The 15,572-nt window shown below is 32.1% G+C and overlaps 1 protein-coding gene and 1 long non-coding RNA gene across 2 annotated transcripts in view; one reads left to right on the top strand and one right to left on the bottom strand.

The window, feature by feature from the left end:
* LOC118189736 (alkaline phosphatase-like) overlaps nt 1-9,042 on the bottom strand; it is an 818,836-nt gene extending 809,794 nt beyond the window's left edge. Inside the window, exon 1 of the mRNA XM_085815963.1 lies at nt 8,906-9,042. Coding sequence (XP_085672089.1) covers nt 8,906-8,990 — 85 coding nt within the window. The 5' untranslated portion in view covers nt 8,991-9,042. The remainder of the gene's footprint in view (nt 1-8,905) is intronic.
* LOC118199869 (uncharacterized) overlaps nt 1-15,572 on the top strand; it is a 158,543-nt gene that overhangs the window by 44,094 nt on the left and 98,877 nt on the right. The gene's annotated exons all lie outside the window — the stretch shown is intronic.

The raw sequence follows: 15,572 nt of genomic DNA, 5'->3' as shown, positions 1-15,572 counted from the left end.
GCAGTTTCAGAAAGAAAGAAAAAAATGCAAATGAAGTTACGAAAAAATACCTGTTGTAAGGCAGACTTTATCGATCACTGCTAGTTGAATTATTGATTAGACTGAAATTTGTGGAAACTGAAAATTCCACTGAAGCTTTATACCTCAATAGAAAATCTTTTTGAATAATTTTTGAAACTAGAATATCGATTTCATAGCTTACGAAACAAACAATACAGAGCGACGGAAAAAAATAAAAGAATTCTCTCTATTCTAATGTAAATTTCATGTTGTCAAAATTATAATTTAAAGATATCCTTGTTTGAGAACTGTATTAAAATAAACTGTCTACGGCTTTGTATTTCTGGATGTTTCCCAGGAATAGATTGTCCAAGAAAGGAAATATAAATCGCTTTAATAAAAAAATTTGAAAATGTGTGGGCAATTTTGCAAGAATCAAACAAAGAAGAGCGAGGATAGTCTATGCTATATTTCTGAGTTTAATAGAAGAATATCGTCTTGCACAATGTGTAAAATACTTTAAGCGTTTTCGGCTAATAAATGGAGGAAGAATCCTTCAGTAACAAATGCTTTTTCATAATTTAATTTGGGACTAAGAGTGAATCAACAAAAGCAAAATGTTAATTAGAAAAACACAGAAAACTTGAAAAAGGCTTTTTCTTTTTTAGGGAGGACAGAACAAAATTTACAATAACAGAAAATATAAATTGAAAATGGCTTTCAGTACATAATAGCACTGAAACAAAACCTTGTCACATGTCACTAAGAAAGACTTAAACAAATCAAATAATTAAGTACAGTTAAAGAACTAGATAAATCACTAAAATTTAACTAATTGTAACTGATCAGACCTTTATTCTTGGATCTGGTAGGCATAAATCGTTAGAAATTTAGAAAAGCAGTTCCCGCAGTCGTACTCAAGACCTTCATATTGCCATATAACTGTGTTGATTAAGAGCACAATGGGAGAATACATCTTCACAGAATATTTTTTTAAACAAAGCAGTTAAGTGTGTCATCATAATTTTTATACGAAGGATAATTTAAGGTCATTTAGTTGCAAGGGTGCGGCAATTGGAAAGACCACAACAATATATTTAATATTTAAAAAACATTTCTTAATATGCAGTTTAAGTTGTAAGACTTTCACTAGTGTAATTCTCAGTTACTGTAGAAAGTGACGAATCTTAAGAACTAGATAAAGAATAATCGCTTAAGTTCGTGTGACAAGAAATAACAAGATGGAAGGGTAAGTAACCCTTTATTATTCCAATAAGATTTAACAAAACTCCGTCTTGGAGTGTACAATCAAAGCCGACACTTGGGATTGAACTTAAGAGACTAAGAGTTAAACTAAAACTAAGATTAATTAAAGAAATATAGCCGAAGCTATCAAGTTTCTAATGCAGTTGGCTTCTTAAACACCAAATGACTGCGAGGCTATCAAGGGCCTGAGTACGGCCGAGCGTAATAACAGCTTTGAGAGAGAGAGTGGCCAAAAGGCAGACGCGCATAAATCAGAAACTCTGATTCTCTCTCTCTCTAAGACCAAAGAACTTCGCGGTTAAATACCGCTCTTCCTCATTATCTACTCAGACGTGATTCTAAAACTACGTTTTGGCCTGTAAAAGTAAGTTGAAATTAAGAATTTGACAGGAAAGGAATTAAAATTTAACTGTTCATAAAATTAACATAATCCTTACAAAGTAATAATTGAAACGTTGTACGAAGTAAAAAGGAAGTATTGTAATCGCGAAAAATTTCAGGTCTCATATTTCAAAGAAAATATCCATTTTGACCGCTATCGAATGCAATTTAACAATGTTTTTGCATGACATCTGTACTTAAGGACAGAATAAAGGACTCTTCCCCCCCCAACAAAAATAAAACTGATTTAAAATGAATTCTGAAGAGAATTTTTCGTGGCGTCTGTACGTACGTATCTCACATAACTCAAAAACGTGTAGCCTCAGAACGTTGAAATTTTGTATATAGGATTGCTATAATAACATGTAGAAATGCACTCGAAATGTAGATTTAAAGTTATATAGTTATATAGTTTTGGTTGCAATCGACCACACCAAAACTATATAACTATAAATCTATATAACTATATATATATATATATATCCACTCTGTTACTCGGCTCAATAATCTCAGTTTCTTTATTCTTATATGTTTGTAAATTGTGCATTTTGGGCTTTAAAAATGATTGAATTATGTCGTTCTTATCTTCCGGTTAAGGTTTTTATGCCTTTAGTATATCTGCATGCAATATTTTTAGAATTATCAACAATTTAAAAGTTGTTTAGGAGCCGCTAAGCCTAATTATTTTTACCACGGCGGCCATGTTTGTTTACATTTGAAACAGCAGAACAGTCGATTTGTTGCCAATCTACAGAAGGTAAGCTTCGCAATAACAAAGATAACGCCTTCTTTTATTATTGCGAATTAAATCATGCTTAATCTATTCTGGAATTCATTCGGGGAAATAAGCGTTTAAGATTTACTTCATAATTTTGAATACAGGTATTTTGAGTTTTTATGTATTTTTGCATTGTCGCGAAGTGAAAACTAAATTAATTGAATTAGAAATATTGAATCGTTCGTGAAAAACTGTTTCTTTTTTTTTTTGTTGTTGTTGTTGTTTGCTTAATTTCTTTTATACATCGTTTTAGATTTATTGTAGTATTTGAACAGAACATATGGCAAAGACTATATAATTTTTAAGATAATATAAATTTTGTGCATTAATGAATTCAAAAATGAATGAAATGTAACGCTGTTAAGTGAACCTAGCGCCAGACGCCAGAATGTCGCTATGCGACACTTTGGCGTCTATGAATTTTAAAGAGTGCATTTATTCTATAGTGGTTTATGCGCTACCGACGAAGCAAATTTAATTCAATCGAATAAGTTTATATGAAATGCAAGAAAAAATGCGTATAATTTAATATTCCGTACAAGGAAGTCATGTGGTGTACACATCAGATTTTTTATAGTTTAACTATATAAATGTAGAATATGCTGCCCAGGTGGAAAAGTGGTTAGCGACGCTGTTTGCCGTACCGAAGGGCCCGAGTTCGAATCCTGGGAACGCATCATGTTTGTAAATGTATAATGTTTGTGCAGTATGATGGAACTCAAAATATACGGCAAGCCGAAAGCCCTCTCGAGAGGTTGGTTGTTGGGGAAGAGGGTTGGGAGACCTTAGACCTGTCTTTCGAGCTACTGTCCTTCAAAAGTGGTGCAGATATTATCAAAGTCAGACTGTTACCTGCATAGTGCTCAAGACTCTGGCCAACGTCAGACGCAATCTAGCACTCTGCTATGATAATAATTTGTGGACTTGTTCTGACTCAGACAGGCGAGATTAGTGACAACAACAACAAGAAAAGCAAATGTGGAATATCGTTTGTTAGCTGCTGAAATCTGCATTGATACATATAGTTAGGAAATGCTGAACGGGAATTATTCATTTGAAAATAGTTTGTTTCAATATGCAATTCCGTATAAAGATGGACTGAAGATGTCTTTAGCAAATTTTAAAGGTAGGTCAGGAATACAAATAATCCACTTTAACAAGGCCGCAAACGTCTTCCTATGTGCAAAAATAAACAAATAAAGAAGTACAAGTAAGCTAATGCAATATTTTAGGTACGTTTATTACATCATGTTTATAATTTTAGATGAACTAGGCAACGTTCAGTGAATTTATTTACATACAAGAGTCGCAATGTCGATTAACAGATCGCCGGATGGTTCGAAGACTGTAGGGAGGAAGGAATGCTGCACCTCAACGAGTTTTGCAGTGAGATCAGGATCAGAGGAAACAGGGTTGTCATACACGAAGCTTTAGATAATCTCGAATGAGATGAATGAGGACCAAGTTCTGTATGATCATAAAGACACATAAACAGGAAAAGGAGAGAAAGAGTTCCGGTTTTTTTTTTCCAGTCAACACAATGAGCAACAGTGCTTAAAATAACAATGACGCAATACAGTTTCTGGAAAATAACGGCTTCTAATACACGATACCGGTATTTATAGCATCCTGCTCTTACGTAAAAATTATTTCACTTTGTATTCCTAATCCACATTCAAAACTGCCTAAAACATTTCTAGATTAATCTTTGCACCACAGAACGACTCGTTTTTCAGACTTAAGTTAATTTTCGTTTGGCTCTCCGTTGTATTCTCTTTTGCAGAAGAATCACTTAAATAGAGTTTACTAAGAATAATTGCAAAATCATTGCGAACTTGTAAACAATTTGAATGTGGCATCTCTTTTCTAAAAATCTAACTACTTCACTATAAAATAGCTTAAATTTTAACAAATTAGGCTTTTCAATGTAAAAAAATTTTAGATGAAACTATTTTTACCGAACAATGTTGTAAATTACTGGTGCAAAATAAACCTGACATACTTTGTGAAAAAACATTTCTATGGTCAACAAAAGAATGTTAATAAAATATGCTATGATAGTCTTTTGAAGTTCAATAACATAAAAGCAAACTTTATGATTCATACGAAATCAAACCTGCGTTCAGTATAAAATATAATATCTACTTTGGGAAAATATAAGCATGAAAGCTAAATAAAAAATTTAAGTATCTTGAAAAACCTAATTTCAGTGTAACTTGCGCAAACTTTTAACCTTAAACTTATAAGATATTTCTGCCACCTTCTTAGCATGCCTTCGTCGTGTAATGGTCGGCAAGCTCGGCGAGTATTCGAGAGTTCCAAGATTCGAGCCCAACGAGAGAATTGATCATTTTTCACGATTTCTGCTTTAAAAATAACCTAATGATTCTACAGTTGCGCCCGAACTAAAAAAGAGGGGATGATGATTTTCCACCATCAGTATTTGGTGACTGGGACCCGTAATCCCCAGTCTCCCTTTAAAAGGGGAAGTGTATAAGGTATTTCTCTCGTCTTCTTAGCATGCCTTCGTGGTGTAATGGTCAGCACACTCGGTGCGTCCAAGGTTCGAGTCCCGGCGTGGGTATTGCTCATTTTTAACGACTTCTGCTTTAAAAATAACCTAATGAGTCTACAAACTAACTTATATGTTATAAACACTTTTAATGAAATTTGTACGTCATAGAAGTAATAACATTTGTCTAGTGTAGAACTGCCAATTTTTCAGTAATTATCTCTATTTTTAATTTATAGACTAAAAAAACTTAATAGATATTGATTTTCAGTGTTAAAGGCAAGCTTAGCAATAGAACATACAAAGACATGGCTAGGCATGGCAAAATTCTGAGCTCAGCCAGTAATTCTCAAGAAGTATAATTCGCCGATGTTAAAACATTTTAACATCGTCTACTTGTAGTATGACGAGAGATGATTTATTGATAAATATTACATGTAATTAGATGGTTTGGTTTATTTAATTATGGCAAAGCACACTAAGGCCTGCCTAAGGGGAGGGATGCCTTCGTGGAATACTTTCTAAGGGAAACTGGCTCGTATACACGTTACACATGAGGAAAACCCCGAAAACGCCCAGGCAGCCAGCCCGTTCGCGGGATTCGAGCCTCGAACCGAACTACCAGTGGTTAGCGACTTTACCGCTCGGCCGCTGGTGGGTCCATGTAATTAGAATTGATGTCAGATGGTTTAACAGGTAATATTGCAAAAATTATCATTTCTTAGTTTGGCAAGAAAAAATTAATACGAATGTGCAATGTTTAAGAATGAATTTTTCTTTTGGAGAGAAAAATAAAAGCAATAAACCACTAAAAGACTGGAACCTTGTTGCAACAAATTTTAGAACATAGCAGCCGCTACATGCAGAAATTTTAGAACCACTGAATAATTTATTTCATCCGTCTGACGACTAATCGGCACTGTGATCGTTTCAAAGGACTTGGATCATTTGATCATGTTGCATATATTAAAGATCAATATAAATAAATATATCCCTTACTTTAACTATATGTCCATTTCGCGTATTATTATCTGGCGTGATTTTTATGCAATTCTAGAAGAGTATGGAACCATAATGCATTTCTGTATGCTATTTTAAGTACATATAAATGATATTCATTGCACTTTTTATAGTTTCTTTTAACAGAAATTTAAGTTTTAAGTTTATAATCAACCTGATTCAAAAATTTGATCCACATAAATTATTATAAAGACTCGTGATTGCTATATTGATTTAAAGGTAAAAACGAAACATTTAAACATTTTCACTTGGTTAACTATGTTGTTTACTATCATAAAATATAAATATATATACAAGGTGACTCCAAATTCCCTTAACATAGGAAAATTCAGTAATTCACTGAATAATGTAGGTAGAGAAGTAAAAACTGATACATATGCTTGAAATGTCATGACGTTTTATTGAAAGCTAAAAAAAGTGTTTAAAACGGCCACCAAATGGCGTTTCTTATGATAACAAAAGCAATAATTAGCATTTTATTTAGTTTTAAATTAAGTGTCTTTTGCAACTGTCTTACGTTTTAGTTATTATTTAGCGATTAATTCACTTAACGTCTACCAAGAGTTTCGTCACTATTGATGATCGCAAAACATACAATGCTCTATTTATTATCGATCCCAAATTCATTATTCTTAAATTATTATTTCAGCAAGTCATATTAAATAAGTTGTCATGCACGAGTTTCTTGCTTTATTATGAGATTTAATATATACAAATTCTGGAAAACCTAAATTTTGCTTACAAAATTTTGCTTTTGCTAACAAACAATCGACTGAACAAGTTCTCGAATTACAAGAATTCAAGGAAAAGAAACAAATGGACTGTTCAGAAAATATTTCTCCTGTATTCCTTAATGGAATAAAGACATTCTTTAAGAAATGAACATACAGCATCTCTCAGAATATGATTAAAGAATGCAATAAAAATATGCTTGAAGATTTTCTGAACTATGATTTACTTACAAGATATCTTTCAGAGCTTCTATATGGTTTTTAATGACTCAAATAAAAAAAACTAACAGTTATTGCCAACTAAAAATTTATTATTTAACACAAAAGAGACAAACAAAATGGTATGTTTTATGCCCATGTATTACAATACGATGGTCCAATATTTCCTTTTGCATAATAAATTATTAAGTATAGTAAATATTTCCGTGTGGCTGAAAAATAACACACTCAACTATATTTTTAAAACTGCATATATGCTTCTAAAATTGCTTATCTCATTTCTTTTCCCCGCTAATATCTTCTTGTAAATACTGTCTCATGGTAAGTTAGGCTGAATAACGAGCGAATATGCATGGTAAAGATTTTATCTCCAATTTAGAGAATATAACTACAATATCAATACAGCAAATAATATCACTCAGAATACAACTGCAGACATTATTAGCTAAGTTAATTAAAGTAATTTTTAAAACTTTTCGACATATCATTATTACGAAATTATCATCATATTTAACTGAAATCAAAACTACACGAAACTGGCAATTTAATATTTTACAAAATCGTTTCTTGCATAAAATATTCAATTATAAACCTAATTATAATTAAACTTTAAAATAATTTTCAGACCTTCTGCATAAAGTATTATTATACAGTCCACAAAATTATCATTCGTAATAACTGATAACATCGCATTGTCAAGTAATAACCCGTTTATTTTAAAACATGGTTTTCAGACGTACAAATAATGGCTTTTTATCAAGAGCGCATTATGACTTTCACATCTTTATATTATGGTTTTCACATCTTTACGCTACGGTTAATCTTTGAACATATATTGTGGCTTTCACTCGTACACATTATGGCTTTAAACGCATTATGGCTCACACATTATTGGGGTTACACATTATGGCTTTAACACATAGTAATGGATATTTATCATTATATTATCAGTAAAAGACAATCATTTGAGGGTTGATTTGTAAAGAACATAAAAACAGCCTTTGGAAATTTATTCTTTTCATTGTTGCTTTATTAATAAAAGCAAGTTATCTATATTAAATTATTTGGAGTGTTTTAGTATAGAGATGAAAAACAAAATGTAAATTGCGACGGACTGTTATGTTTTGAAAGTAATCCAAATATTCCCCTTGGTACGCAAAACGTGCGTAATATCTGAATCTGATAAGTCCCAAAGCCTCTCAAAATTCTCTTTTACAATCTCGAAGCTGTGAATGACAGTAAAGAAATCAGAATGCAGGCAGTGTAAAATGATTTCTTATTTAAAACGATTTACTATTTTGTATTGTTTTAACCATAGGATGATTTTTTCTCTAAAATATATTTTTGTAAATAATGTCAGTCTCACATACGGAATAAAATATTTACCAGGTATATTAAGACAATTTATTATTTAAAATTTTAAATCCTTTAACATAAAACTAAACATATGTGTTATTGTTACACTATGGTATAAACACATTTCTGTTTTATTTCTTATGTGATTCTGTCATTGGGTATGCGACATAGTATAGATAAGCAAGTCACTTCTTTTCCTTGAGAAACGTGTTTAAAAATGGAGGTCCGTTTGTCTTTCTCATACCTCCATTTTACATGAAAAGAAATGTTACATCCTCGGCTTTAATTCAGATCAAAATGACATTTAAATTTGTAAGCGAGTAACTATTGCATCTTTCATTAAAAGAAAACTATTACTGAAGATGAAATCAAGTACAAAATCTGAACTTGTTTCGAGGCTTTTGATAGTTCAAATTTAAATATTTCCCTAAAGCTGTATTTTAACATTTTCCTTGCTATCGTACTGAATGTATGTTCGAATTCCAAATTTAATATGATATTGCTGTGTCTGTTTGACATATTAATTCCTCATGAATATATAACGCGAGAAACACGATGAAGCGTTTAGTGTCGGTATGTAAAATTTAGCGCTTTTCTTTCGTGAAACACTTTTTTATAAGGACCCAGCAGAAGATCTCTTACCTTGCGCCGAACAGCAATGAAGCGCAACTAGAAAACATAAAAGGGTCAAGTAGGACCACCACGTGGTTTTACTGGGAAAGAACATCGCTTCGCATTTCTTCTCCACCGACTCCTTTTAAGTCCACCGCACTTCACTCTCTCAATCTTCTCCAAGACTGAAGTCCTCACGATGCTCTTGCGCTTCTTCTAATGTATTGGAGATCTTTGGCGCCATCTATCGGTATGTTCGAGAGTATTATCAAGTCTCGAAATATCGATCGTCGCAAGTTTCAAACGGTAGCGAGTGGAAAGAAAGATAGATAGCTGATATTTCAGCTAGGTGAAATGAGTGGATTTTATTGGACAACGGATTGTGCCAAGTTCGATTTCGTCTCCGATATGGGACGACATTTTTCTTAGAAAGGGGGTCATGCACTTCCCGGTCCGTTGAATTGTTTCGTTTTATTTCAACGAATAAAAGTGTGACACTGTTTGGGAAAGCTGAAAGAAAACGCAACAGTCTTTTATCCCTACACTTTTATCAGGTTCGAGTTTTCATCAGCTAAGGATTGATAGAAAGATAACTGATCGCTACTGTTAAGGAAAGCCTGATAAAATAATGATAAATGAGGAAACTTTCACGGGTCTAGTATGGCTTAATGGCTTATAAGATAATATGGTATAGACCAAGTCTGAGAAAAAAAATTTTCTCAATGAAATGTACTGAAAATACATTCGAGCTTAAAGTACATCAATGTGAGCGGCGCGTGTCATCTTACTTGCAGATTTCTTTTTTCAATAAATATAAAAACAATTTTGGAAGCATTTAAGCAATTTGAAAATCAAAATATCTACTCACTCTTTGGATTTGGAATAACTCAGAATGGCAGGTATGTCATGAATTCATAAAATACGCAAATTGTATAAATTTCCCCTTTTACTATCATGAAATGAATGCGAAATGTTGACATTTATCAAGATATTCTTACACAAACATTCGCTAATGTAAGGAATTAATAAATGAAAGGTAAAATGCATCTACGTGAATTTAATTGTAACGGTTATGTAGCTGAATAGTGTAGTAATTAAATGAATCAAATCAACGCGACGGCTCTCTGACCGTGGGGCGGGATGTCTTCGCGGATGAATGTTTTGCTCGTATTCACGCTACACATGGGAAAACCCAGCCACAGAGTCAGCCCTTTTGTCGGGATCCGATCCCAGGTCGAACTATCAGTCTTCAGCGACGTTATCTCCCGGTCGCTGGTGAATCAATTTAATCGCAATATTCATTGTCCTATTTTAATAAATTTTTTATCTCCTCCCGTTGCTATGATTGCTATAAAATGCTTCCTGTTGCTAATATTACTTGATTACAATTTTTTAAAGAGTTAGCTAGTATGGAAAGGTATTACTAACTATTTGAAACATTGCTGGAATTTACATGTAACCTATACTTTGCTAATATGAATTTTTATTGTGATTAAATTTTATTATTATTTTATTACGCCACTAATCACCTGATCATTTAGTGAATCAAATTGAACACTGGAGTACTATACACTATCTACCGGTTCTTGTTATATTTCATCATGTATAATGTAATACAGTAAATTTTGAGAAATATAGCGTCCGTTACAAAATACCGAAAATTATTACATATCTGCTGCAAGCAAAGGTCATAATGTTTGAAAAACAAACTCAACGACTTCGTACGCACTGTAAATGTTTCTAATACTACAGTGTCACCAGAATTGTTATAAATATGAAGTAAGGTTGTGATGACTGTAAAAATATTTCTAACGATTCAGTCATGTAAAAATATTTCTAACGATTTAGTCATGACTGTAAAAATATTTCTAACGATTCAGTCATTTCTGGTCAGACAGAATTAAAATGAATTTAAATTGACTCTATTTACTTTGCTACTGTGAAACAATCATAATACTTGTCCCTTTTTGTGAATGCATAAATCGTATCATCCTAAACAACACCAGCAAAATAAAATGAACCTTTTTTTTTTTTTTTTTTTTTGATTTCTGATATGTATAATACTGGTGATGTTATCCAATAATACAACATTCACGTATGCATTGCCACAATGATTATTAGTTGCATAAATAGTAGATTTAAAATTGTGGTGCTAACGGCAGTACTCGCCTTGCATTACGTTACGAGTAAGTGATTAAACGAAACAAACAAATAATTTAATGCATTTTAATAAATACAGCCGTAATTTTATGTAAGTATTTGCATTCGTTTGATCGCATTTGGGCTATATTGATTATTGTAGTGCAGTTAATTGCTATAAAAGCAAATTTTAATTAATTAACAGTTAATTTATTTATTTAATGCATTTTATATAATAATTTTGTTTTGTTTAATAAAATTAGTGGAGAGTTAATATCTTTCTAAGTAACTCTTTTGCATATTATGATGTAGATCTAACGCTGAATCAATAACGCTGAATCACATATGTGAATTATAAAAATACATATAAAACCAGAGATGTCGGCTTAAACTTTTCTGTCAGGATTTCAAAAACACATTTTGTCAACAAGTTGGGAAAATTTTGCAATTTCTTGCGAATTCAGATATGATTTGGAAGATTTCGAATTGTCACAGTCCTAGGTGGGATTTTTTTGGAAGTTTCAAAAACTGCCTGAGCAATCACATATATACCGGCCGCTCTATAGCCGAGAATCAGTACTTATTCACTTATTCAAGCCAGAGTCTTGCAAATGCGTTAAGTTCTTGCTATAGTATATTAGTTTAAAAAATAGCCATTTGAAAGAAATTTCCAATCCTTTCTCATATACAATCGTAACGCATGTCATCATCACCTCACAATGCTTACTTTTTCGACCTCATTTGAGGCTGTAGTGCAAGTCAGCCTCCATTCATGCGCTTTTTACAAAGCGAAATACGCTAAACGAAAATGAAGTGAGGAACTATTACCAGCTCTCATCATGTATATGAGGCAACCTTGGGGGCGGAAAACGATTTTGTAGTGCACGATAGGGATGCTCTACAATATTCATCACACATGACGAATGTATGAATTATTTTAAAGACGAAAACATTAAACATGAATTTTTAACCAAGCAGATTCTGGTTGCTCTAATCCCGGCTATTTAAAAAATTAACTATATGTTTGTAAATATTCCGCTGAAACACAACTTATGTGCTTTTCTTTCTTTTCAATGGAAACAAAAGTTGCATTTACATTGCATATATCAAAATCCTTGTCACTAAATATATGTTATTACTAGCTCTTAATTTAAAATAAAGTGCGATTCTCCTTTCATTTTCATATTTAGCGACTGTTGTAAAATTATTAATAATCTTATTTTAAATGTAATAATAATGAGAAAGATTCAATCACTCCTGAATTAACGCTCAGTTAAAAATCTAAGAAATATGATCAAATTCTGGAAATAAATGAATCAAATGAACTATTTTTAGCAAAAACCAAATTTTAATAATAGTGTTTTAAAGCTTTAAGTACAGTATTAAAATGCTACAAAACAATGCGCTAAATGAATTAAACGCTAGCAAATTTAAAAAAAATGAAATGTTAGGAATAATTGTTAATATATATTATAATCCAAGAAAAGGAAAATCTGAAAGGTTTCAGATTTTAAATTACGTCCAAAGGGCCGCTTTTATAACACTTTCCGTGTTATTAAATTACTTTTTTTTAAAGGTGGTGAACTATAATTCGTCACCACCAAGATTTAGAGACTGGGTTCCCTAATCCTTAGTCGCCCTTCGAAAGGGGGAGTATATAAGGTATTTTCTCTCTCCTTTCCGCATGCCTTCGTGGTATAACTGGAAGTTCAAAAATATTGTTGCATTCTACTGTTCATTCATGGATTTGGAGTGACTGATGACAACACTTGGTGAAGAATCAAAGCACAATTTATTCGTCAGTATCACACAGGACAATTTCAAAGAAGACGCTTGATAGTCATCGAAAAAGTGTGATACACATTCTGAAACAATTAGCAACTCAGCCTTCATGCCCCAATAGTGAAACCAGCTTCACGACAAAACACTAAATAAAGCTCCTGACTCTGTTCGGTTGCTCTCATGCTAATCTCTGAACTCAGCCTACTCAAGATAATCCCACGATACACTGCTTCTTTGCGTACAGACATGATATTTATAGTTTTGGTCTGTCTAAGAGAACATTCTGGGGAAAACCGGTAAGAAATCGTTACAGAATGTTCTCGCCATATTGTGGCCGAATATTGCCAAATGAGTGATTTCGCTCCAAGTCTGGCAACCCTGCCTTTCATCACCACTTTCTGGCAACCCTAAACCCGTTTTGCGTGAAAACTATCTTACCGCAGTCGGGTATTTTGCAAGAATGTTAAAATTCCGAAACAACGGACTTCTAATAGTTTATGTTGTAAAGAATAAGGGTTTTAGCTATCGATTTCGGAAAATATAAATTTTTTATTGCAAAACAAAGTCTTATTTCTGACAGCATGGTTTTAGAATGGGACTCACGATTGCATTTCTTTGCCTCGTGCTTGCTTGAGTTTCAAAAATAAATATGAGATGAAAGTAATCAAATATCATGAATAACATTTGCTATTTTAATGCGAATATTTTAGCAGGAAAGAGCTGATAAAAGAAACAGTACACATAGCTAGTTCGTATAATATATTTTAGTTCTAATCATCTCTTGTTAGCAAATCAATAGCAGTTCTGAAAAAATGAGGATAAGCAAAAATATCTCTAAACGCATTTCCTAATCTAATATTATTTATTTTTACGAAAATCAGGCTGCGTGCAGAATTCTATATTACAGTAATATTTCAAATACTATCGAGATGAAACATGCTATCGTGATGCTACTTTCAAATACTATTGCGATGCTTTCATAAAGCAACAATATTGCACTTAACTATGCAATCAATTTTCCGTTCATTATTTCGATATTAATTAATCTTTTATCAATTATTCGAAACTCCATCACCTTTATGAGACTAAGGGACTGAACAGTAATTCAATCTAGAACTTGGAAAAAGTGCTTCTTTACTTAAGGAATGAATTTAATTATGATATGAACAATTATGCCGAGGGAGGAATGCAGTAATGCAAATATAGTCTTAATATATATCTCCAGCTCCGTTGCTTAGTATTTAATCAAATATATATTAATCAGATACTGAAACTTAAATTCGCTAGACTTCTGCTTGGTACTCATAATTATATCACCTGGCAGCAATAGTCAAAAGCCTGTTTTGAGAAGGCTTACTTATTTTTAATCTTTGTAAGAAAGTAATAAGGTACGAAAGTATTTCGTTTTCCTCAGAAAGTTTTATTTTTTATTTCTACTTTTAATACTGGAAATGTAGCTTCGGCATATGTGAATTTCAAATTATGGCATAATGCAGGGCCACAGAAAAGGATTTCTTATAATTGCAACTGAAAGCATAATTTTTACACAGTGATTTTTATTAATAAGCATTATATTTGTCGTTTGTTAACGCAATTTTTCACTAAAATACAACTTTGTCCTGTTGTCGATATATTATATACCTATATTAAGAGCTTAAAATGTCACAAAATTTTGAATGAAAAAGTTCAAATAAACTTGAGAAACTCATAATATTATCAGATTTCTTATTAAAATACAGCTGTAAATACTAAAACATAGTTTACTTGGATTTAAGGAAAAAAATCGTTCTCGGACCCAGAAGCAGTTCACCTTTTTAATGTTATTTCTAATATCTATCAGAATGGCTCCCGAATAAGATTTATTTATCATATTAAAATAATATCATGATTATTTATTTACTTTATTGATTGAGTTCAAGTACGTTTTAGTGCTTTTTCAAAAATAGCTGATGATGTGGAGTTACATAGTGAGAGGGCCCAGACTGGCTAAAAGTGAAGAAGAATGATCCAAATTAAAACTGTTAAAACTCCTATATTAATTGCATAGACTTTTATACTCTAGTCTGAAATATAGAATGTTTTTGCTTTCCAATGAGTTATCCTTAAGAAATAAATGAAGCTGAACGGATCGTCTCAATAACTGTCCATCAAGAAAAATTTCCTGGATCAGCATATAAAATTCTTTATGCAGTATTTGGTGAAAAGTGGTTAATAACAGTAACAGCACAAACTTTAAGAAGAAAAGATAAAAAATGATTGATTACCGATAATATTACTATCCAAGTTTAGAACTGTGCATTATATATTTTTTATAAAATAATACAATAATATTGCACGAAGAGCTTGGAAACAATAATATATACATGAAGAGAATGAAAAGAGAAGCTTGGAAATAATAATATATACATGAAGAGAATGAAAAGAGAAGCTTGGAAATAATAATATATACATGAAGAGAATGAAAAGAGAAGCTTGGAAATAATAATATATACATGAAGAGAATGAAAAGAGAAGCTTGGAAATAATAATAGAAAAAATATAGCTTGGAAATAATAATATAAAAAATGATATATACACGAAGAGCTTGGAAATAATACGGAGGAATCCTCTTCGAGAAAATTATTGTATTTTAGAAAGTGCAAAAGAATCTGATAAGTTATCTTAAAATGTATTCGACGTAGACAATTCACCGCAATTCATTCAGAACCGAAAGCCACTTTCTTATATGAAGATCGCGTAAAAGATGCTCTTCTGTTCAAAGTCGCAGATGTAGATC

Source organism: Stegodyphus dumicola, chromosome 4, assembly GCF_044657685.1.
Source record: "Stegodyphus dumicola isolate Sdum_Otavi_A_Nest chromosome 4, ASM4465768v1".
Taxonomy (NCBI): Eukaryota; Metazoa; Arthropoda; class Arachnida; order Araneae; family Eresidae; genus Stegodyphus; species Stegodyphus dumicola.
Note: the sequence above shows the minus strand (reverse complement) of the source record. Positions and strands in the feature narration are given on the sequence as shown.